At 35.8% G+C, this 26742-nt stretch overlaps 1 protein-coding gene across 1 annotated transcript in view; it reads right to left on the reverse strand.

Moving 5' to 3' along the window:
* EXOC2 (exocyst complex component 2) overlaps nucleotides 1–26742 on the reverse strand; it is a 129375-nt gene that overhangs the window by 19284 nt on the left and 83349 nt on the right. The window contains exons 19-23 of the mRNA XM_085220289.1: nucleotides 25968–26027; nucleotides 25197–25258; nucleotides 24431–24497; nucleotides 22393–22509; nucleotides 18378–18519 (exon numbers count right to left, since the gene is read on the reverse strand). Of these exons, the coding sequence (XP_085076415.1) occupies nucleotides 18378–18519; nucleotides 22393–22509; nucleotides 24431–24497; nucleotides 25197–25258; nucleotides 25968–26027 (448 nt within the window). The remainder of the gene's footprint in view (nucleotides 1–18377; nucleotides 18520–22392; nucleotides 22510–24430; nucleotides 24498–25196; nucleotides 25259–25967; nucleotides 26028–26742) is intronic.

A 26742-nucleotide genomic window follows, 5' to 3' on the forward strand; every position in this document is an offset into this window, starting at 1 on the left:
GAAATCTAAAATGGACAATAAGGGAAAATTTAATGTGATTAACAGCCTGTTTAATTCAAACATACGTATAAACTGAAAGAATGAAAATTCATTTATGGATGAAAACTTTGTGCATTTCTAGAACAAGAAATTTGATTTGTCTCATTAGAAAATGCTCTGAATTATTTAATATTTCTGAAAACAATTTTAATAGCTAGCCAATATTTCCAATTACTGCAATGAAAACAAGGCTTCATTTAGAAAAATGGTCTTTTTATTTCCAAGAAGTCTATAGGTTTCAAGATAGTCTCCTAACTGTGGAATAGAAAGAAACCTAACTTGTTTGCAGACATGAGTCTTTCATGAACTGTAGCACTTGTATATGAGTATGTCATGCTACTTACTGAAGTGTCCCCACCCACACAGTGTTATCACCTAACCCAACACCCCACAGATGTTAAAAAGATAAAAAAAAGAAGTAGAGACGTGACTGGGAATTTCCCCATGGACATAACAAAGCAGCTCACTTCTACTCTTTACAACAGGTTTCTGCCTTCAGAGACGGTTGATAGGAAATTAGCTTCAAATACTGGTACTTCCAGTGGCCTGTTTTCTGAATTAGGATAGTTATACAAACATATTTTTTTCTAATTACTAAAATCTTATTTTTTTTTAATCACACTTTGTTCTTTTTCTTGGATAAAAACATCTCTAGTGCAGTGCAAGATCCCAACAGTAAAACACCAATGTCTGACGGTAATTCTAAAAATAGAACTCTACCAGGTCACAGCCTTTACCACAACTAAAGCTACTTGATTTATTATACTCTCTCTTCCTTTTGACTCGAATAATGTTTGAATTGATTTTTAAAAAGCTAATAATTACATCTAGTAAAAAAAATAATGACCAGTGCAAAGAATGACCCTCAGGTGAATGTTATTGCTTCTGCTCTCTCCAAGATAAGAAACACAGACAATGCCTCCTAGAGGAATTAAATGGATGCCATCAGCATAGTCAGTAAATTTTTTATTTTGCAGTAAGATTTATGTAGTCTGATTCATAGAACTACTTTTGCTACCTCCGAACATGATTATATGTATTATTTAAAAATATGTGCATAGTATTACTAGCAAGCGAGCACAATCCTAAGTGAAAGAGTGAAGTTGAAGGAAAGCCATTATTTAAAATTAAAGTGAAACTGAAGATACAATTACAGTATTCACAGGCTTTTATGGATTCATTTAGAATCACAGAATCATAGAATCACCAAGGTTGGAAAAGACCTACAAGATCATCCAGTCCAACCATCACCAATAGTTCTCACTAAACCATGTCCCTCAACACAACATCCAAACACTCCTTGAACACCTCCAGGGTCGGTGACTCCACCACCTCCCTGGGTATCCCATTCCAGTGCCTGACCACTCTTTCAGACAAGTAATATAGTAGTATTTGATACATCCGAACCAAGTGAAATTAATATGAACACATCAATGCTATTAAAGCAGAAAAAACAGACAGTGACTCCAGAGCCTCATTTGAATTTAACAAAGAACATAAAAATTTTCTCTAGGCCACTTCCTGCTATTGCTGGAAACATTCCCTCCTTTAAGCAGAGATGGATTTCAAGGTACTGTACTTAGTGTTGTTTTCAGAACACATTCAGAAGAAAATGTGAACGTGTAGGCAAACTGGAAACTCTCTGGAGAGATTACCCACTTATTTAACCACATTTCCTGTTTTTTTAACCCATTTGTCCTAAGTCAGTCCTTAACCACTGACAAAAATAGATACAAGTGTGCTATAAATAGTTCATTAGTGGGTCTTTCTTGGTAAGACTGAAAATGTTTTGATAAATCTATTGTTCATACTATCTCCATACTAATTAAAGTGAATAGAAGTAATGTTTACTTGAAATTCTCCTCTGCATAACTCATAGTAATTACAATCATACAACACCCTTGAAATCAGAGTGCTAAAAAAACTACTGCTGACCTAAAAAATATCTATTGAAAATTGAAATTTGATGAAGAAGTAATAATTTGTAAAGCGCCTGGGAAAATGATTTTTCAAAATGCAGTTCTGACACAAGTGAGAACAAAATCTAATAGCTCTGAGTCAGGACCTGGCCAAATACTTTGAGATCTGATGAACAGAGCAGGACAATTTTGAATTAGCTGCCTTGCTCTTATTTTCAGCCATGATGCTGTTGATGTAACTAACTTGCTGAATGTCTCTTGAAATGCTTGACATGGGTGGTAGCTGCAAACTATTTTTCAAAAACTTTAAATGTAAAAGCTTTTAAGACTTGCATTATTTATACTTTGTGAACTATTTTAATTCAAACAATAAAAATTAAGTCATGATGTTCAAAGAACCTCAATGTTTCTGTGTTTCAGAAGGATAGGAGTTGCAAGAGCTCTAACGACTGCCAATACCTTGGTTAATATCTTCATCAATGCATGAACAACAATTTCCAAGAAGAGGACACCGAAATAACTGGAATGATTCTGTGCCCACGTGCATAGATCACACTGAGATGTACTTAGAGGAGAAGCTGCTGAGATGGTTGTGAATTTTCTGCTGCTTCATCAAACCTGAAACTGAGGGACAGGTGACGAAGTCTGTAATCCAGAATCACAGAATCTCCCATTGGGTGGGTGCTATACGGATCATTGAGTCCAACTCCTGGATCCACACAGCAATACCCGAAATTCAAATCCTATGTCTGAGCACACTGTCCAAACACTTCCTGAACTCTAGCAGCCTGTGGCCATGAACACTGCCCTGTGCAGCCCGTTCTGTGCCCACCGCCCTCTGGTGCAGACCCTGTCCCTAACCCCAGCTGCCCTCCCCTGACACAGCTCCATGCGGTTCCCTCGGGCCCTGTCGCTGCCACACAGAGCAGAGCTCAGCGCTGCCCCTCTGCTCCCTGTGAGGAGCTGCAGCCGCCATCAGGCCTCCCTCAGCTCCTCTGCTCTGGGCTAAGCAAACACAGGGACCTCAGCTGCTCCTCATACATTTTCTCCTCCAGACCCTTCAGCATCTTCATAGCCCTCCTCTGGATGCTCTCTGATAGTTCTATGTCCTTTTAGTCCCATGATGCCCAAAACTGCACACAGTACTCGCACTGAGGCTGTACCACTGTGGAGTAGAGTGGGACAATCTCTTCCCTCAACTGGCTGCCAATGCCATGCTTGACGCACCGCAGGATATGGCTGGTCTTCCTGGCTTTTGACTTGCTGTCAACCAAAATCCCCAAATCTCGTTCAGTGGTGCTGCTCTCCCTGATCTGTATGTATGGCCAGGACTGCCCCTTCCCAGGTGCAGAATCCAACACCCACTCTTGTTAAAATTCACGTGGTTGGTGACTGCCCTGCTTTCTAATTTGTCAAGATCTCTCTGCAAGGTATCTCCATCCTTGTGGAGTCAACAGCTCCTCCTAATATAGTATCAACAGCAAATTTGCGCAAAACACTCTGGTCCTCCATCCAAGTCATTTATGAAAAGATTAAAGAGAACTGTCACTAAAACGGAACCCTGGGGCACCCCACTATTGTCTGTCCACCAGCCTGATGTAACTTCATTTACTTTAACTCTCTGGGCCTGACTCATCAGCCAATTGCTCATCTGCTGCATTTGGTTTTTGCCTAGCTCACGTTTTGTCCAGATGGACACCATCTGGAAACAGAATAGAAAGCTTTACTGAAATCCAAAAAGATAACATCAAAAGTGCAAAGGGCATTTTACCAGCCAAGACTTGAAGATCATGAACGAAGAATGCTTAGTATTATACTGAGAACTGAACCATAAAGACTCTCAAATTGAATAATTACAGAATAAAATACATTTCAACCTTTAATCTGGCAATAAGAAATGTAAATGGCAAAAGGCAAAAAAGTAAAAAAATCTTATGTCATACAAATAGTATATACACAAAAACAGCAACAACAAAAAAACAAAACAGAACTTAATTTTGAGCTTACAGTTGTCCATACATCTTCATGTAAGCATACATAGGTATCTGTTCACCTACATCCCTACTTGTAAACAAGAGCATCAATAATGCTTAGCTGAGCACTTGAGATATAGGACCCACGGGAGCTAGACTTTTTGTTGTCATTTAATTATTAAGAACAGTATTTACTACAGTTGCAGCCATTAAACATTTCTCTGCATGCACAACTGCTCCATCAACGTGGCTGTAACCCATATAACACAGCCTTGACACAGTCTAAGAATACAAGCACTTCAGGAAGAAGAATATGCTGCAATACAGATTCAGCAGCCTACAAAGAAAAAATTAAACCTTACTGTATCTACTTCAGCATTAATAATGTTGGGGTTGTTGAGTCTTTTTTTTGCTTGAAATTAAGTGCCTGTGTAACTTAAGGGGAAACTCAAGAGTATCACATAAACTATCAGATATTTAAAGTAGCTGGTATGAAGTAGGTGAAACAAAATTGTGCTATAAGAGAAGACAAATACAAAACAAATCATTGTGCTCCCTGAGTGGGAAAAACAGGATTGAATAATGAAATGTACAAGATTCTTAAATACAACAAATCCTCCTTCTTCATATGAATACACTTAATCATGTCTCAGTATTATCTTAAGTTTTCCTATTACCATCTGCTAGCAGCAGGATGGCTTCCAAAGCAAAAACTGCTTTATTATCTTTAAGGAAAATTTCTAATTCTTTTTTTAAAATAGAAACAGATTTCCTCCCTCTGCCTCCCTATAATAGTCAGTGCATTACATTTCTATGTCCTATTATCACTAGATTTCCACTTAAGAACAATTTTTATGCTGGATGCTTTTCTTTTGATACAGTAGGGAATTTCAATAACTAATACACAAGGTGCTGAAAAATCAGCAGAAGACATTTCCGGAATGACAAGGTTGCCAGCGATTTCAGAAGTTAACGTAGGACTGAGATGCTTCTTTCAGCATTTCACAAAGTGGGAACTAAATAGGTGTTTTCTTGCTGCAGAATGTCCGTAAGTTTTCAATCTCTCTAAGCAAGAGAAACACTGAGGCAAGACACAGTACTGTACATGAGAGGGGGTGGACTGTTTAAGCACATATATTTGATACACGTAGATTGTACAATAATGCCTTCTATTTATTTCCAAGGAAACCATAGCAGACACAATGAGGACAATAACACTGTTTGATAGAGCCAAATCTCAGCTACTAGACACAATTTTTCAATATAGTCACCACCTTTAGCTATGTGTTTTCGCTAGTGACGAACAAGAGCCTGCATACTATGCTTGCAAAATTCCATGTCTTGTCTTTCACGTCGCTATTGCCACTGCTGAGATGCACTAATGCACTACCCACTGCCCTGCTTTGTTCACATCACTTTTTGGTCTCTGTAAACATTCAACAAGTGTCTATGAACATAAATGGGTGCCATTTTTTCCTGCATGGAGGAAGTCAGTGACACACTTTGCTTCATATGCACTTCCATGTCAGATGCCATTGTGTCAGACTGCCCCTCTGCTGCCATCTGTCACATGGCAACACATATAATGGAATACTGGTGGGAAGGTTCAACATCTACTGCCATAACATCAACATCTGCCTCTGATGTCATAGGCCCTACATAAAAGAGCAGGAGGCATTATTTTCAGAGCAGCCTTCACATATTCTACGTCTTTTCAAAAGCACCATCTCCACCAACACTTCTAATGAAATAGAGAACACTGTCTAGGAAACTACTTTGCTGCTTAAAAGTCCTTCTGGGTTTTGTCAGACTTTAGAAAAATCAAGGAACCACACAACAAAGCGAGTACACAGCTGGTGGGCTGTGTACATACTAAAGTATTATGACCTTCTGAAACTAGTATTCATGTTCTTAGCCAGTATTCCAACTATCCAGTACTGTGCCCTGTTTGTCATTTACCTATAGGATTTTCCACATTCTTGACAAGTGAGCCACTAAGGAAAAAATAAACTAATTCTACCTCTTCACAATTTTGATATAAGGTTACAAACGGCTTAGTGTAATAACTCATCATTTTCAGTGGTCCTTGCCAATCCCAAGCACACTTCTCACTTTACAGATGCTCACGCTGATGGCAAGAGATGTGAGTGAGAGGTCAAAGAGAGCAATAAAGATACTTTTTTAAACTACTATTAGATTATAGGAGGATTTATGTAATGGCAAGAAATGAGGATTTCAAGATGTGTTTCACAGCAAAAAGTGGGCAGTTTTATGCACCATAAGGATACTGAATGACCAAATCATTGGGAAAAGCCATCATTTCTTTAATTCTAAGGTACACTAAAATCAACATCTTTATCAAAACTGAGAACAGCTGAATTCAAAAATCTCAAGCAGTATTTCCTTTCATTAACACAAACCAAGCATAGTCTGCAAGAATATTAATTTATTTCTTTCAAACACATCATTTTTTAAGGCACCCTGAAGGTGTCCTTTCATGGTTTTATAAAACCTAAAATTATTAAAACCTTTCAAAACAGACTTGCTAAGGAAACAGTGTGTTCTTCTCAATTCCTGAAGTTACTGTTACAGTAATAATAGCCTGTCATATGCAAAATGACAGCAATTTCATAAACGAAGAATGGGTTTAGAGATATACTATGTTTATGAATTTACTTTGCTTGTCACTCAAACATTATTATTATAAAAAAAAATGAAGCCAATTGATCCAAAAGATACCAGTGTCACAAAGAAAGTACTTGGAACAGTGCAGACACTCATATTTCAATGTCCAGTTATGTCTGACATCTGTCTGACCAGTAAAACATATCCCATGCCTACTGACTTAAGACAGATGTACTTTGGTAAGTAAATGAAAAGGCAAACAAGCAAAAGGAAGCAAAGTATGGGCTTTTAGAAAGAGTCTTTCTTATTTAAAAACTTTAAAAGTTGTAGGGCTACTAGCAGAATTAAGATAAACAGATCTTCTGTCTTTTACCACATTTCTCTTTGCAATTAAAAAAACACCTCCTACTGTCATTGAATTGTATCAATAGTACAACCGTAATAAACAGGCCGAAGAAACTTCCTAAGATATGGCACAGATATAAAATGTAACCCCATATTCTTGGATATTAATTGTGCAAAGGTCTGTGAATGTTCCTAACTCAAAAAAAAAAAGTAAAAAAAAAAGTGCACAAACCACAGAACTGCCTGTTAATATCCTTTCCTTCCTTCCTTCCTTCCTCCCTTCCTTCCTTCCTTCCTTCCTTCCTTCCTTCCTTCCTTCCTTCCTTCCTTCCTTCCTTCCTTCCTTCCTTCCTTCCTTCCTTCCTTCCTTCCTTCCTTCCTTCCTTCCTTCCTTCCTTCCTTCCTTCCTTCCTTCCTTCCTTCCTTCCTCCTCCTTCCCTCCCTCCCTCTCCACCCCTCCCACCCTCTCCACCACCCCTCCCTCCCTCCCTCCCCTCCTCGTTCCCTTCACTTTCCCCTCTCCCCCCGCCCCATTCCCTTCCCTCCCCCCTCCCCCCTCATTCCTTCCTCCCTTCCCTTCCCTTCCCTTCCCTTCCCTTCCCTTCCCTTCCCTTCCCTTCCCTTCCCTTCCCTTCCCTTCCCTTCCCTTCCCTTCCCTTCCCTTCCCTTCCCTTCCCTTCCCTTCCCTTCCCTTCCCTTCCCTTCCCTTCCCTTCCCTTCCCTTCCCAAATGCCTATGTGTATCACTTGTGGATACAAAGGATTTTAATTTATCCTTATTAATTGAGTTCAGCAAATCAGAAGCAAAAATCAATCAAAGCTACAGTATTAGCTTACAAGCAAACAAATAGGTAGCAACATTCTGCAGACTTGGTGGAAGTACTAAGTAATAAGAAAGACCTAAGGTTACAGATCTGATGAATGCCTCAGAAGACATACTGGGAGATTACTCTGCTTCATTTCACCAAATTCTCAAGTTTGATTTCTATGGTAAAATGTAGTTTCTTTTTCGCAGACATGGTAACCTGTGGCGACTGTGAAGAGGCAGTCATAACTTAAGACTTTCAGACAGCCCTTACATTTACCAACGTGTGCACTTAAAACTGCAGGATGTACTGAAGTCAAATGCATGTAGTTCAGCAAACTTGAAAATTACTTGCAAGAGTATGTTTCATGACAAAAAATGCCATAGGTTGGATTTCATGTAGAATTTTATTTATTGATGCATTTAAACATGCAGTGACTTGGAATAAGACCACAGCAGCTTTTAGAGATGTTACTACAGTAAAAATAATAATTTGTTGCCTGCTCCTCTGCCAGGAAAACGTTAAGAAAAAAAAAAGAGATGAATTTTGGCTAAGCACACAGCAACCTAGCAAGATTGCATATTTATCCTATTTATTAGAATGAAGGTGAGAACTCACACTAGCTTTCAATGTTAGTGTTTCATAGCTTTTTACTTCCAAGTTTCACTCAATCCCAACTGCATTTTGAAAAGGGCATGGGTTTGAAATGAAGAATGTCTTTGCATGACCCAAACAATAGATCCTTAAAAATTGTTCAAGTCCAGATTTAACATTTGGAAGCTATCTGGACTCAGGAGTGACCCACAATAACTGGAAAGCTTAAGATTTTTCACAGTTCAAAGTAAAGTGTTTTAATAATTTCGAATTACTTCAACGGCTGAAGTCTAGCACTATAATTTTATCCAAACATCAATAAAGTTTAAGTGTTTCATTAAATTTAAATTGCTATTCATCGTGTAAAGAAATTTTAAGCTAATGAAATGTTTTTTTTTTTACTACAATGGATCTGCTGTTTTGTTAGAAGCCTATCATATTTTCCCACTTAAAAAAATAGGAGTTCAAGGGCTTTATAACTTGGCTGCAGAGAGAACATGCTCTAGGCTGAATTTTGTAGATTTTTTGTATAGAAAGCCGAGACTATCACACTAAAATTTCCAACTTAAAAACATGCATGTGCATGCTCTCCAGGGCAGAACGTGTTACTGAGTAGATAGCTATTTTCCCTTCTGCTAGCTAGCTGTCCAGTGGCAAGGTATATTTTGGAGACTGTATTTTAAACAGTTTTCTTAAAATGTTAAGAACCATAACATCCTTAACTACTGTACATATTCGGGGATTAAAAAATATTTATGAGTCCTCTTTTCTCCTGAGTTCATTGTTTTATGCTTGACCATAATCCCCTTATACACCATTTCAAATTGTAGCCAGAACATGAACTAACTCGTGTATTATGAAGTCCATCGAGGCTTTTGGACCTTCCCTGCTAATTTGTCAGGGCAAATTACAGTAATTTTTATGTAATACTCTGCATCTGCACGGGTGGTACAGGAAATACTGTATCATACACCTGTATGACCCTTGAAGGATCCCCACTACAAATGAGCAGGCATCTTTATCAGGGGAGAATGCACAATGTTTCTAATTAGTAACTACATACTGAAGGTTAACATACACGAAAAAAAGAACAGCATCTGTTCTCTAAGCGTGAACGTGAAGCACAGGAGCCGTACATGGAGAAGGCATAATGTTTTTCATTATTCTGGCAGCTCTCTGCACAGACAAGTCTAGTAGAAGTTTCCTAGAGCAAAAGCAAAGTTTTAACTTGGGACTTTCCATTTAAATAAAAAATTCTTAACCTGTATAATTTGGGCTAGAGTATTATAACTTAGCTAGCAGCAGCAGAAACAAACCTCTGCAACAGATCAATCATTAACAGAAATGAGAACCTCAGTCATCTACAAGGAGCAATAGAACACAGGTTTCTCAAATACTGCCACCTGTGCAAATTTGACATCACGCTGCTGCCATATACATTTTCTTCTTAAATTGGGAACGTGGTTTCCATATGACTTACTAAACTGTTCCCCAGTTTAAAGCTACAGAATATCAATCCACCTTGAGCCCAACTTTTAAAACAGACACCTTGATTTCAACAGGATTCTGTCTTCCCTCAAAATGGTAAGTATAATGTATGCTGACAGAATACAACTGTTCCAAAAAAATAAGTACGTTTAAATATAAAATAGCAGAAAAGAAGTATCTCAGTGATATTTCTGAGATATTTGTAGATAAATGCTGTATAGTAGAAAAACAGTTCCATCCAAAAGGCTGCGACAACTTAGATTAAATGACACTTATGCAGCAACAGTACAAGCATGAAAAGCTTAACAACCTAGTAATCAAATAAAACCAACTAACAGTGATTACTGGAGTTCTAAGCTTTTGCCTTTTTGTATGTATGCTCACTCTACCTCCCTCACCTTCCTGGGTCTTCAGTTCTGTTTCCCAAAATCATCTGAAGTATGGCTGAGTTCTTCCCTTCCCATAACTCCATCCATTCATTCCTGCTGACCTGCTCAGCCTGCAAACCCAACCTGCCAATGCTCCAAATGTGCTTCCTGCCTCATTACAGTTGCAGAAAGCTTTAGACAGCTGAACTCTATGCTCTCCTGCAATAGATCTCTCTTCAACTTCCTGCAAGTTCTTTTCATGCCCTCAGGACACTTTCTGAGCTTTTAAACAGAGCACTAATTTGGCAAGTATTTTCTAGTTCATTTAATTATTTTGGATTTTTTCTAAAACCAACATATGAAAATCAGCTATTGGTTAATTGAATGAGATGATCTAAATGACCCTCTTGTGTTAGATGGGTATTTCACCAGCAAAGAAAACAGGAAAACTTTAAAGGACACAAACTGGCCAGAACGTATGCTCTTATGAAAGAAACCAAGCTTATTAGACCTTTCGGAAAACTTCAGATAAAATCCCTGTAAAAAACAGTGTTTTTGAAGTTTAAAAAATTAAACTAACTCTTCAAATCCCTTTGAAAAGTGAAAATACTTTGCTTACAAATACATGAAGCTAAGCTATATTTAATGCCCTTACCAAATAAATTACCTATCATTCGGTAAAGATCCTAGACCTTATCTGATTTATTAGCATCCAAACATTTAAACTGCCTAGAATTTGGAAGATACAGTATCCAAAGGAAAGTGTTAAAGAAGCTGTCTGACTTCACATTGCCTCATTCTTTGGAGAAAGCAGTTTCCTTGAGGGATCTTCAGTAGGAAATCTTTTGGTGCTTTTGGAATTCAAAGCTATTGGAATTCCAATACAGTATGTTAGTTACTACGTAAAGACAAAGCTTTACATAGATGTATTTCTTTCTTCTCTTCTGGGAAGGCAGGCGTGTAAATATTTTTTCTTAACAAATACCTGAAAGTCAATCATAATACGTTGTTTTTTGAAAATGGAGGATAAAAAAAAGAAAGCTGTCTGTCTAGTTACAAATAAGTGCATTGCTGAAGGAAAAACAAACCCTCTACAGCCCTCTTCTCCTCCAAAAGAAATCACAGGCTTTCTAAAGTTTGTATTACACAACGATGCGGTGCTAACCATGTTTGGTAATAAGCTGACTTTATTGAGAACAGCTTTGAGCTCTTTGATCAAATACGGATCTATATGAACAGTAATAACTTGCAGAACAGTAGAACAGTAAGACTTATTGATGTGCTAGAGGGAAATGGATGCAAAGATTACAATACGAAGTTTGGGCTATTTAAATGCTGAAGCGCATTCTAAATTTATAGGATGAAACTATCCCATATTCTACTAAAACCAAAGTATCTGCAAAGTCTCAACTAGATCTCAGAATAAAACAATTAGTGCATGCAGTAAAATAAGCAAACAGAATAGAGGGAATAGCTGTGAACATTGAGGTGACATTTCTGCCTGTCAAACACAAACTACTGCATTCCTGCACATGTAGAGTCTGGAGTCTGTTGAGAGCAGCAAACAAGAAACCCAACTAAAAATATTTAGCAGCAGAAAATCTTGCATGCAAGATGTGAGAAAAGTGCAAGATGATAACTAAAATACAGTCTATGTGCAACTCGGTATGTGTCAGGAGGTTTTATATGGAGAATGCAATGTCTCCACAGGATGGTGTGATTTCTACAGTAGACAGAAATCAACCTCCTGCCAGTAGATAAAGAAAACTGGAAAAAGAGGTTCTTCTCCTGCTCTCATCTTTTGTAACTGTTACCAGTGTCTCAAAAGGTACCATGTCAACTCCATTCCACCAGCAAGAATGATATTTAATATTTATAATTCAGACATCAACACAATACGTGAAAGAAATCTCACCATTATCAGAAGTGAAAAGTGTAACGAAAAGTGAAAGTTTGAAAGTGAAATTGAAGACAAATTTGAGGTTAAAATGAAGTTACACAAATGAAGGTATTTTGAAACGCGTAGTGAAATTTGTGCTATTATTTCAAGTATCAAATTATCATACAATTTTTACAAAGTTGATTTAAAAGCTATGATATGATAACCACTGGTTTTGAAATCACAGTACGTGATTCTGTCTGCAAAGAACTGTGTGTAGTGAACCAAATGTAGGAACAGCAGTCCTACAACGTATGCAGGACTTGCATTTTGGACTGGTTATTTAAGAACTTCAAATTGAACTCATCCTATTAAGGTTCTGATTGTAAATGCAGAACATTAGTAATATTTTCTTGCTATGTTGATGAAATATCAGTTTATTAGTCTACGCTGTAAATGGAGCTTGTCGGAATGAAAGTCAATACACTAGCAGGAGCACTTAGATACTGTGTATAACAATACTTGTATTCCACAAAGCTTTTCCACAAATGCACATCATATCTGCATTAAACTTGATAAGATAATTCTGAAAGCATCCATTTGAAATGTCAGAAGCAACCTAAAGGGTTACAGGGATTTCAAACCAAACCGTTTTGTGCATTTCAGTCAAAAAGTAATTGCCTATTAAAAAAAAGTAAAAATCTGCTATATCCAAATGTTTTTTAGATGTAAATGCACTTGTCATCTTAAATGTAAGCAGGGTGCTGGTGCCCCAAATTAAACAAAAGAAGAAAAGTTAGGGTTGACAAGCATGTCACTGTGAAACTACAAATTAAATATGCCTTTTGATATTTCATTTTTAACTGTTGAGTGCCTTTTCATCAGGCTATTGCCATTACAACTTCTTTATTAGATTTTTAAATTAGACAAATAACAGATAAGAGATGTGACAAGTATATCAAATTTGATTTAGCAGATCTGATGCACTTCATCTTTTACTGTAAGAATGGCGTTTGATCTATTTGAAACGTTTCAAACAATGCTCCATTAACATGCCAAATAGGATGAAATTCAGTTTTAGCTCTACTATACTCAGTTTATGCCAAGTACAGAATGAATTTCTAAAAAACACAATCAACTTTCAAATGAAAATGTGAGATCATCTGAAACTTTCAATGCAATGTGAAATTTTAAATACTACAAAGAAATACTTAATGTCTGATAATACCAGTGAAACACAGATACGTATTTTAAGATTAACTCACCTCTGCAACTCTGTATACTGTGAACTTTGAATGAATGCCAGCTAGACTGCATAGCAGCCAGCATTTCAGAAAAAAATTATGAAGGATCATCGTATTTAAATTCCTCAGAAAAATAAACACTCACTCACTTCTGTGTGATAAGCAGATCCACAGACTATAGTCTCAAATTTATGTAGCACTTTTATATAAAGCACATAAAATATAATTATCCTTGCCAATTTATTAAGAAAAAAAAGACATTTGCATGCATGCTCCCCGTTAATAATCTAAAAGATAGAATGCCTTCATTCTACAACTGCTTTTGCTTGTAGTGCACAAGCTTCAGTGTGCAGAAATCTTTTCTGTCCGAATTCCATGTAACACAACCATTTCATCAACCCTCCCAAAGACTCCAGGCTAACTTCAGTTGTCAGGTGACTGAGATAAAACATATGCATTTTAAATTTAATTAAAAAACAGAATTAATGAAATGAGAAGAAAAAAAAAAATCTACTACCAGAAGAGCAAAGAATGATTGTAGGGAAAAAAGCCCCATATACTGAACTAGCTGACTGCTCAGTATACACAAAGCAAAAATCATCTAAAAACATACTTGGCAACTGATTAACACTGTTTCTCATTATCCCTTACATTTCTCTTAATTGTTAAAAACTTAGAACAATGTTTCAAGAAAAAAAATTCATTGTTACTGCATGTTGGAATTGAAGACTTTCTTGTAAAGATTCAGATGCTGTGACTGAAATTAAAATGAACATTTAAATGAAAGTTATTTATTATCAATAAATAAGCCAATCGTGCTGCCTTCTACCACCAGCAGTGAGTCACACCTTAGATCAAAATAAAGGGGCAAATGTATAATTACACTGTATACAAGTATTCTTACTGACATTCAGAACTTGCATAACGAAAAGAGCATGCATGCAGAAAATCTAAGTAATAAAAACTTTAGCACATAGGCTAAATTAAAATTTACTCGGTGTAAACAGTTTGGCATCCTTTATGCATATGTTTTTTGTTAGTTTTAAACAAGCAAATGTTTAATAATTAAAGGACAACTGCCTCACAGAGCAGAGCACATGCTTTTTCCACACTGACAGAAGCATGACATGTTTTAATATTACATGTTTTTCCTAAACTTTCTCAAAAAGTGAGTTCATTCGGATTTCACTGTTTCCCCATGAATTCCAGGATGTAAGGAAATAGTGCTTCCAGCACTTAGAGAGAGATGACTAGAAATACATCAATGATGTAAAATACTGATGAAGAGTTTCGGATAAGATTTTTTTCTGAATATTTATTACGTTACAATTCTTTAGGCAGGCAAATTAAACATGACTGTTCAAACTGACAGGATTCAAAGCAGGTTTTTTAAAAATAAAGACAAAATGCTCACTCAAGTTGACAGCGTGAAGTAGAAAACCCTGTAGAGGCAGGGACAGAATTCTGCCTCCACTTTTTTTCCTCCTTTCTCATTCACTTTTCAATATCTAACAGCTGAGAGTAGACTTTTGCCTGTAGCAGCTCCAATTAATCCAAAATCCCATTTTATCTCCAAAATGGCCTCCATTTTGAGAAACAAGTGCACCCATGTAGGAAATAATGTTATTTAAAAAAAAAAAAAAAGGGATTATACTTGACTGCCTTTGTACCCTGGATGTAACTTGCACTCATGTTTAAAAGAAAGTAAGCACCAAACAGAATGGAAACCAGGAAATGTTTCCATTGCATTGATCTATGTGGCTCGAGAACAGAACTGGTAGCCATACATATGTGTAACTTTTGTACAGTGGATTTATATTGATATGAGTCATTCAGCAAGTGATGTTGACTTTTGCAGCCTTGATCCTAAAAATGAAAAAAAGTTGATGGCATCAGCAAGGCAAAATGTTTAGGATATTCTGTTTCTCAGTGGTACTACAGAGAGAATGTAGTATTGCCTGCAGCGTAACTGAAAGTATGCAGTAATATACACATAATTTCTGCCAGTTCTACAAAGAAAATCATTGGTAATATGCACAGGCTGTCATCTCTAGAGGACAAACGGGGAACACTCTGCTAAAGCTTTTCAGAGATACTTGCTGAAAGCATAAGACTGAGCAGTTTTGTTGGATTTCACTCCTGCTTCTGGAAAGCTCACTGATCTTGAGAGTATCTGGCCTCCCTGTTCTCGTATTTGCATGTCACTTCAAGTCTGTCTCTTGATGCTTACAGCACCTGTTTCAATCCATCCCTGTATTATTTCTAAATGCCACACTAATTTATGGTTTTATCTTGCTCACTTAGGCCTGTTTTCCTCCTTTTTCCACCTTCACTCTCTGATCTTTATCACAAGTTTTTCGTTCCACTTTATTTCCTCCATTTCAGATATCTTATTTTCTACCCACATTTATATCCTTCCCTTGAACAAATCCACCTACCCAAAAACATTATCTCCCTGACAGTCCAGATTTGGTTCTCTGCATTTTATTTCAGCCTTCCAATTTCTTTCTTTTCCTCAGCATCAGCAGGGTGAGCATAAAGAACGAAGTACTTACTAGAATTTGAATAATACAGTTGTTCAAAACAGTTTCAGGCATGGAGCACTAGGCTGGATTAGCAGCACAGAAAATCCATCATCAGAAAATTCTTAAACAATATTCCTAAACAATTCCTGAAATTTTTACATACTGACATTTCGTTTCCCTCTTCCCTCCAAAAGTTTGCTCTGCAAAAGTTTTATTAAGATGCCCAGCTCTGTTAAAACTTTCAGTTTCCAGATGGAATGCAAAAAGTTTCAGACTGTAGCAGAGTACTTACCTTATCTTTTAAATATGGGCAAATTGATATCATATCCCACCACTCACCTTGAAAAACAGGACTATTCTTGTCAAAACTTCCCTCAGTCGTACAACTAGTACTATTTGAAAGCTAATGCAGTAACCATATAAAAGACTTCAACCCAAATGATCATGGCATGGTGATTGGGCATAGTTGTGTTCATGTACCATTCATAGGACCACTCAAGAACACAACTGACGGCTACAGAAATTGAGAACTAAAGCAGCTAGATGATTCAAAACAAACCTTTAATTTCATTGATCTTTTAATTAAACTATGAGTAAATACTATGCTTAACATAGCGAGACCCACTCCCAGTCATCTGTATGCTGTTTTAGTTTAATTACGTAGATATTTTTTGTGCTGCATTTGGAGATCAACTGTAGCATTTTTTTTTAATTTTTTTTTCTTCCTCCTTGAGGGAGAGATAGGGTATAAGTTGCAGAACTGACATAATCTTTTAGATTACAAAAGAGTGCATTTTCTCAAAAATAATCTTGCTGTACAATTTCATTTTGTCAAAAAGAGTTTATTGGAAAAATCAGCTGTATGCTTGCTGATTTTTTTTTTCTTGAACAATAGATGAAGTCTGGTATTCAAGAAATATGCCCTGTGAAGAGGTTGGTTTTAATTCAGTCCTTTTCAGCAGTGAAGTTCATTGACTTCACCCAAAATGGAGGCCATTCTAGTTTTTGTCTTCAGAGCTCCAAATATTTTCAGAATTATTTAATCATGGTCAGAAGTAGAGAAATTAAATTCAAATTTTTTTATACCTGTAGTGAATATAGTACATTTGACCACATATATGAGGGATGCTCCAAAAGTAATGCCTCCTATTTTATTATGTTGGCACATGACATCAGAAGTGGATGTTGGTGGTGTGGTAGTAGAGGTTTAAGCTTCCCACCAATAATCCCCTGCATTTTGTTGCTGTGTGACAGATGGCAGCAGAGGGGCAGTCAGGACATGGAAGACAGTATGAAGCAAAACTGTATCACTGAATTCCTCCAGGAGGAAAAAATGGAACTCACTGACATTCATGGATGCTTGGTAAACATTTACAGAGACCAAACAGCGAATGTGAGGTTGTGGGAGGTGTGTTTCAGCAGTGATGACAGTGCCAGTGGGTCACCTTTATCAGTGCAGATTTTCATGAGTATAGCATGCAGGCTCCTGATCATTGGTGGCGAAAATGCAGAGCTGCTGCTTCTGACAGTGTAGAAAAAAGGCATTCTGTAGCTGAGAATCTTCTCTTTCAAAGAGCGTTACTGTGCTCTACTGTAGTTTCCATGGAAATAAATAGGATGCATTACTTTTGGAGCAATCTAGATACAAGATTAAAATTTCTCTCTATTGCACATATTAGAGCATATTTTCCAAGCACAAAACTAATAATGAAAAATAAATACTGTTCTCAAAAATAACAAACCCTACAGTTTTGCATTTATGACAATTAGCATGCATTGCAGCCCCCAGATTACAAATACGTTTCTTGTAATTACCTATCAAAATTATCACAAAATTTCTAAGTGAACACAACTCTGTAAAACAATCAAGCCAAGAACATGAATTTTCATCTAACCAATTATTTATTGAAAATTAATAGATCATATAAAATATGTAAATACTAAGTTACTGCAACTAATTTCCACATAAATACCATGTTGAGAGGATCTAAACCTAACGTGCACAGCATTCACTTGAGAAAAAAAAAAAACAACAAACAGGCTCTCATTATGCTTCTCTAAAATGGAGGTTCTCTCAGAGCACTAAATAAATGACTAACATCTCAGTCATTCTAAATACTATATTCCTGCTCTTCTTCAATGGTTTGACATTTGTTGTTGAACTACTTTTATTCTATGCATTTGCTCATAATTTTACCTTTTCAGACCTGTAATTATGTCTATTACCAAAATGGCCAGAGTCTTTGGAAAAAAATCCAAACAATCTCAATGAATTTCATAAGAAAATAGCAAAGATGTCTTTTATAATAATTTCTATTCTATATAAGCAATGAAGCAAAATAATCACAAAAACAAGCATTAAAAAGATTATCAGTGATAAAAGCTGCTTTAATCATTTGGGGGTATTCAAAAAATGATTTAGGAATTAAATAAAACCTGTGAGAAAGAACTTATAATAAGAACTTGTCAAAAGTTAAAAACAGAGTAGAAAAAAGTTTTTAATTGTATAGTATATTTTAGCTTCTATCAATCACTGTTAAAATAATTTCAGAGCTTAATAAGCAGATATTTACCTGCTGGAACAAGACAATCTTTCCAGTCAAAATATCCTGCGTAAATGCCAGGTTCTAATGACCCAACTATGGGATCAGCCTTGGATTCAATGTACATTTCAAACAGTCTCTGATCCAACTCTTTCAAAGATTCCATACTAACCTAAAGAAACAAAACATTAACGGTTATTAATTACAAACATTAAATCATATACCCTAAAACCTTAGAACACGGTCTTTAATTTTCCCTATTGAGTAACAATACTTTTCAGTACATAATATATTTAAAAAGCACAAAACCCCATACAATCTTTTAATTCCAGTCAATATACAATCTTTTTCTGATTGTGCTCAGCATGAAGAACTTTTGGGAAAGATTCAAGAAATAACAAAGCAGACAGATCATTCCGTAACTGTCTACTGGCATAAGTTTTTTCAGCCTGTCAGGATGCCTTGATCTCGCACCAAGTAAACAACTGAGTTGTACAGTATATGCATAATAATTTCTATTATAAACATGAAGATATTTTTAGAACACTTGAAATCTACCAACTGAAGCATTACAATTTCTTGTTACAGGTTCTACACCTGAAAATGTATAGATTAAGGAGCCTCTGACATACATGTGAACTTCCCCACACCAAGGCATCTTCATATAACTGATGCATAAGCTGCAGCTCACAAACACCTATGGTATTATTCTGTTAACAGCTCTCAATGGAGTACTTTACACAGCTTGACTACACTGGCAGCTAATGGAATACAGGCAATTTGTTCACTGTATCTGAAAAACTTCACATTTTATACAAATCTACTTTATTAAACACCGCAGCTCCTCTGTAGTTATATTTCCTAAAGCAATTCTGGAATACAATGCATACCATAAAATGTTACAACTTCATATGGCAATAGGTGCTAAATGCAAATACAATATACTGAAAAAACTGAGTGACACTTGGTTAAATGTATTTCTGTCTGAGTAAGAGTTTTGCAACTACTGCTCATTTTCTTCAAGCACTAGGTAAAAAAACAAAATATATATAATTGCATAACTTCCAGAAATTAAGGGGTTGTAAATGCGAGGATGCAAACAGGTCTCCAGATCAAACAGGCAATTCAGAAAAAGAGAGCAAGAAAGGAAAAATAGTAACTCCTTATAATTCCTTTTTCCGTGAAAGACAAAAGGTTTAATGCAACAAGGTGCAGAATAAGGGATGAAGTTTCTTCACTACATGGATATCTCTAAACTGTGCTCTCCTCTGGCATACCTATGCATTGCCAAGTACGAGGAAAGGAAACTGCAATTTCTGATTCAGGAAGGGAGATATGACTTCAGGAATGAGATCATGAATTCAGGGGAAAGCAGAGGTATCACTGAGGTCAACAAATCTGCTAGGTTCAGAAAAATTGGGGTGGTGAAGCTGTTGACCAGAAACAATAGACACTGTCCCTTTCTTGATTTTCTGTCTGGCAACCTCCTTTAATTTGTCATGAAAAGATCTATATACTGAAGATGGGATTTTCATTGGGCACTGAGAATTTAGCCCTAACTGAGGATCAAGTCTATTTTCCTCTACTTCCTCTTCTCTCCCACAGCCTGTTAAAATGTGAAAGAGAATACATTCAAAAATGTTGATCGATCTCACTAAACTTTATTTTTTCTCTTACTGAAAAAAGATAAACCAGGAATGAATTTCAAGAGATTTTTCTCTTCAATTCCTTTTGATTAGGGAGAGTAAATATCCAAAGACCATTCCTATTTAGGCATAAGATAGCCAAGGGGGGAAAAGAAAAAAAAATACATGTTCCAGGGGGAAGCCTCAACAAATATCCACCCAATCTGTAGAACTGTTCTGATTCTCCATAAGAAAGTGTTCTAGAATTAAATGAATCCAACTTCTACTTCTGCAGTCACTTGATATAAAGACCACGTGCACATTCACTACAGGTTGTTGTTACTTGTTTGTTTTTAAATTACATTTTTTTCTCTTTTTTCATGTTAGTCCACTTCAACCTGTTTCAGATTCACTGCACAATTAAGATAATGGAGGGTAACCTTGTTTTTCAGCTGTTGAAAAGGTTACAAGATAAAACAATTCATATGAATGTTATTTTTGGTCTAGAATGGGCTGTGAAGAAGAGTAAATGTCCTCAACAACATCCATTGGGTACACTCATTTTCCAGACTCCCAAGTAAGGTAAATGCTTGTGAAAATAGATAGTTCTCTCCTTGTTATCTTTCTGCTGTGAATTGCACTGTAACTAGCTTTTAATTGTTGTATGAAAGCCATTTTGAGCCATCATCTCAGCAGCCACTCTGCTCAACCTGAACATCAGAACTTTGGAGGCAATTTTATTCAGAAGGTTAACCAAAGTCTGATGAATATCATGGGATACACACATTTTCTTGCAGTTGCTAATCAACTAAACAGATGGTAAAGTCACCTCAGAAGAGTAATTCTAAAATAGTTATGCATTAATTAAATATTATTATTGGTTAAGAAGTATCATGAGCACGTGCCAAGATGGTGCACACCAAGGCAGAGGGCTACAATTGGTCATTTTTCTTTTATTTGCACATATAAAAGAATAGATGTAACAAAATTGTAGAACGTAAGGAAATCTTCTTGGTTACCATTTTACATTTTTTTTGTAATATTTACATAATAATAATTTTCCTTCTGAGAAATACAAATTGAAAAAAAAACCAACAACCTAACATATACTACAGTTCACTTTAACAGAATTGAAATACATAGTTTTGTTTCAATTTCCCCAGATAAAAGTAAATGTTTTTTTTTCAAAATTTTTCTAATGCTTTACTGCATTTGTTAATCCAATAAAAAATTAAACAAATTTAGAAACTCAGGTGACAGAAGAAAGAGACTGAAACCAGCCTCTGAGGCTAATTTCTAGCCTCTCTTAATGAAGATTTCAAAAAATAGCCATCTTAAGATGAGAAATACCTAACTATTCAATTCCTCACATCTAGCATTACTGACTGATACATATCAGACATGCAGGACAGCATCAGTCCCCATTTTCAAAGGACTAACAGAGATTTGAAAATCACCCTGTGACTGCAACGTTTGATTTTTGTCATTTATAAGCCTACCAGATATTGAAAGGCAATACTTTGATGTGGCTATAAAGACAGAGTGTTGAATACATAAGAGGTGTCTCATTTTCCTATACAGTCAACACAAATTGTACGTAGCTCAACTCTTAATTATCTTAGCAGGAGTGAGCGATGACATGCAGAATAATTTCTATAATGCGCTACCAATACAAGTATCATATCAACAGCACTTAAATGTTGTTAAAGTTATCCTCTGGCTGAAAGTTTTTTTTTAGTTTCCGTGGCTGAAAAGGACAAAGGATATACAGTATGGTAAAAGTATCAGTTTGAGTAAAATATTTTACTCTATACTAGAAGAGTTAACATTTTACTAACAATCAACAAACGTTTCTGGAAATAAACAAACTTTATGGCCCTAAGGATTAAGTAAAAAAACATTTCTCATTAAAAAAAATGATTAATCTTTACAAAAAGGCAGGAAAATGAGACAGCTACTGCCGCCCACTTTGACATTTTCGTTCTTCGAAAAGAACAAAACAAAAAAACACAACAAAAAACTGAACTAGTTTATGAACAACAGCTATCAGTAATGCAGACTGCCAGATGAAATAATTTATCAAATGTATTTCTCAGATAATGATCTTTTACTCTCTGCATTAAGAAAACAGTGACATTAAACAGCTTTACTAAGAAATCTGATAAGCTTTGCCAGGGAACATACAAAACCTGAGTAAGAGGTCACATTTTCTACACTAGCTATATAAGCCTTATAAAAATGCATATGAACATATCATCATTGCTGTGTCCTTCAACTGGTGCTTGGGGATCCACTCATTTGTAGTAGGCTCACTCAAGAGTCATTTAGGATATCTGAGCACTTAATTCCCACAGAAAGTAAAATGAGTACAAACTGATTCCTTCAAGCAGTGATACTTCAAATCCAGTGTTCCCACTTACTTGAGTTATTTTATCAACGCCTTGAAAGCCATGTTTTTCAAAGTGTTCAGCTATGTTTAGGAAGGTATGACGTTCCAGATAACGACAGTTACTGAGTGCAATTAAAACTCTTTGTTCCTAAAAATTTGTTTTATAAGAGAAAGAGGACAACAGTTAGAAAACAAGAAGTACCAGCATGAACAATAATCTTAGTGTGTAGTATCTTATTGACTCTATGCGTAGTAGACATGCTGATAAATAAAGTGAAATTCAGTAATATTTTTCTCAACAAAACATCAAGAATTGAGTAAATATCAGGTGTAATGACTGAACATATATGCTTTTTCTTATAGGATCCAGGGCATTCACTGGAATAACTGTGACTAATTCAGAACTGTGGTTAACGCTTTACAAAAATTAGGTTTGGACAACTTTCCAGGAAGTGGTTCTGGCTTTTACTCTATTTCAAGAAATTTACTAAGACTGATGACCATCATAAAGTATAACTGAAGATCATCACATGAAGCTGGCTAGAACAAGGGAAACAGAACAGGTACTGAACAAATGCACCCACCCATTCTAAAATACCAAAAGATTCTGTTGTAGCTGATAAAATTTCAGCAGTTTAAAATTCTAGGTAGTTATAATTTTTATATAGATACATTTATTACAAGAAGATTAAAACACTCTGGAGTTGAGATACCAGAATTGCCTTTCCCTGGCTTTGGTGCAACATGGTGTAATTTTCAAAGACGAGACAACCAAACAAAAAGATACAACTACTATTTCAATAATTTGGTTTTCTCTCTTCCCCTTGGTTTCCACCAATGGACAAATAATCTTCAATCTCAGATGGCAATTCTGAATCAACAACGGCAAATATTTTGAAAACAAAATTATTTGGCAATGAAATCACCGTAATCATGGTGGAGATCTCATAAAATATTATACTGACTTTCAGACCCAGAAAAATTCCTGACGGTTTTGTCTTCCAGTAATACTCTGACTGAGACTGAGATGTGCAGCTGCCTACTACTTTACATGTTAATATGTTGGTATACAGAAAATTAAAAAAATAAGCACTTTAAAAATAGTGAGAAATCAGATCACTTTTCCTATTCTCATTACTCAATTAGAGAAGATGTTCTGTGCTTCATAGACGAAAATAATTGTGATATCATGAAGATCTAAATATTGTTTAAAATTATTGCTATAAGCAGAAAAGAAAAATCAGCCATTTTCATGACATGTGGGAGGAAAGCTGGAATGGCCAAGAAAAATTACTCCAGCAACAATTCATGTCAAATTCCATGGATTTTAAGAATAAAACACGTTATTATAGTCTACAATTCAAACAATTTAGCTTGATTTTGCAACTTGCAATTGTTTATTGTAGTGGTAATGCCTATAGCTCTTATAAATGAGGTAAAGCTTTTGGCATTTAAACCTGTACCAAGCCACATTAACCTCCAAAGAGGCTAGGCTTCTTGCAGGGATTAGTGCAAAGAATATAAACTTTTTGTTTTCTTAAAAAATTCTCAACCAAGTTACAAGAAATAATCAACACTGCTATCAGCAAAGGAAGTTTTTTGGGAAAAATTACATTGCTCAATATCAGTAACTCCATGTATTTTAAAAAGTAACTGATGACCAGAATAATTCTTATCATTTAAAACATGCTGATTAATCAAAACACAAATCCTCAGCTCTTCAAGCACCAGGACTATTTTCCCTGCTTTCAGCGATGTCATTTTAGTTTCTGAGAAGAACAATTTCAAAAATCATCTTAATTAAAGATACTATACTAAGATACCATAGACAGTGGTTTTAAAAATATCCTTACATAACATCCTTATAGTTTTTCTATTTATGTATGTGTATATATGCATATTTACACTAGAAAATGCCTCCAGAATACAGAGTTGTTCTCAAAAAAAGAAACTCAAGAAATCTGAAGCAATTTAAAAAAGAAAAAGAAAGATAAAAAGAACCACATTGCTGGAACTTTGGGAAGTACTAAGTTTCACATCAACTTGTAAAAACTGAAGTCAAAACTTACTGAAGTAAGACTTGAGTCCTCATGTATGCTTCCAAACAAATCCGGAGATGAAACATCAACTGAAAGACTAGGAATATTGTTTAAAAATGAGTAGCATAAGTGATTTTGACTATCTGACACATGGTGAATTCAATGAACAAATTGTAACCAAAGAATGGTATTGTTTTGAAAACCCCATCACAGCAGATAATATAAAGTAGTCCACGAGAAGATGCTTAGAAAGGCTGCAAGCTCTTTGTGGACAGCCAGTACTATTTTAGCTGCAGACTTTTCTCAAAAGCATTTTCACTTTCTTTAAGTTGTTTGGTTTGCCACAGATTCTGATCTATTTTTACACTTACACAGTCAACAGTGGCATCCAAACAGCAAATAAAAGTAACATCAGGAACACAGTCAATTGGCCTCTTTATAACACAAGTTGAAGGTACCAATATTTGCTAAGTCTCAAGCATTTCACATAGAAATTATTTGAACTCTTGGAAATTCTACTCTGACTGTTCTGGTCTCCAAAACAAGTGGCTCATGAGCAACTACGGAACAAACTTTCTTGAACTTAGCAGAAATACTAAAAGATCCAGTCAAAATTGAAGAGCAGATAAGAAAAGCAGTGGCCTTGTCTCTATGAATAGACATTGCTTAGTGAGTGACAAAGACAATTCATTTACTGCAAGGTCATGTCAAAACCAACACACCTTCTATAGCATGCTACAAAGCCTCTCATTGAATAAACTGGTATAACAAATACCATATTCATTATTTTACTTACTGTGATGTATCTATGTCACCATCAGGTTTGGTACTCAACTGTTCCAAACAGTCTATGAAAACCTAAGAAACAAGAGAGCAAAATATTTTCTATCAGAACTGAAGGGGGGGGAGAAAAGATATTAAATTCACTTTTACTACAGTCAGTAGAAAAGGAATAATCATTATCACCTTCCGCTGTCTTAAACCTTACTTACTTTATGCCTTTTAAAGGTTTACTTTTAATTTTATAAACATCCCACTGATACTTGTGGCAAAAGAACAGTTGTTATTTCCACCATAAATGGCTAAAATCTCATTTGCAAAGAAGGCCCTGTTAATAATTTTCAAGACATCAATCTAAGCAGTTTTTTTTTTTAATTAAGTTCAATCTTTGCTTTACCTCAAGACTTCTTATTTGAGAATACTATAAAAATAACTCAGAAACCTAAAGCATGCTATTACCATATTTCAAATTCTTTTTTTTTTTTAAATACTAAAGCTTACTGTAAAAAATATTGGTTTGCAATTAGAAGCTAGATCCTCAGCTGACAAAAATCAGCACTGCTCTTTTTATCACGGTATATCGATACTAACATCACAGCTCAGCAAGTGTCTCAATCATGATGATGGTGGCTCAGCAAAATATTTTGCATGATTCCATAGCATATCTAGGGAAACAATGCACTGCCACCAACTTAAGCTACTTTTTGGGAACTGGGCAGGATTCAAAGCATATATTTTTGTTTGTTCATATTTGTCACAATTTCATACTTCAAAATGTTTGAGTTACCTGCAAGATCCCAATGCTTAACTGGCACACATCCTCCTGTATCTTCTGCTGCTGGAATACCTGAAAATAAAAGCACATTATTATTGCTTCACAAGGCCTTATACTCATGGAAGGCCTGAGTAAATCTGTACCTACAATGACAACAAAATCATGGGAATGACGCTGAGACACAGTGCTTTCTCAGATATCAATTCTGATTATTCCCCATTATAAGAATGGGAAGAAAGAATACAAGTCCAAATAAGCACTTCCACAAGCATGAAGTGTTAAAAGACTAAAAGCAAGGAAACTCTAGTACTTAGATGCCAGGGCTGATGATATGTATCATTGTTGGATAATGAAACTGCAGCAAAAAACTCCAAGGATATTCAAAAATTTTTGTATCTTAACAGGAAGTATTCACCTTGCACTGTAGACTCTTCTGAATAATGGTAAGAAACTCGACAAGCTAGACATAAAATATAAAATAAAGGAGAGCATCTATACAGAATGCCCTAGGGGCTACGAAAAAGTATTAAGCTTTCTTATGCAACTAAAAAGCTGGATCTGTGTTCTGTAAGTAGTTCAGATACAGAACTGGGAATGTATGAGTGTGTATATATATATTACATATTAAACAAAATCACATCGATAGCTATCTGAAAATAACATTAGTAACTTTTTTCTAACACAACAGCACTCAAGTTTTAAATATAGGTCCCATCTGCCCCACACACATAATCCTAAACAAAGGAAGTACAGGAAATATGAACCTAGCTAGCAGCAGTGAAAAGAA

The sequence above is a fragment of the Meleagris gallopavo genome, chromosome 3 (assembly GCF_905368555.1).
Source record: "Meleagris gallopavo chromosome 3, MGAL_WU_HG_1.1, whole genome shotgun sequence".
Taxonomy (NCBI): Eukaryota; Metazoa; Chordata; class Aves; order Galliformes; family Phasianidae; genus Meleagris; species Meleagris gallopavo.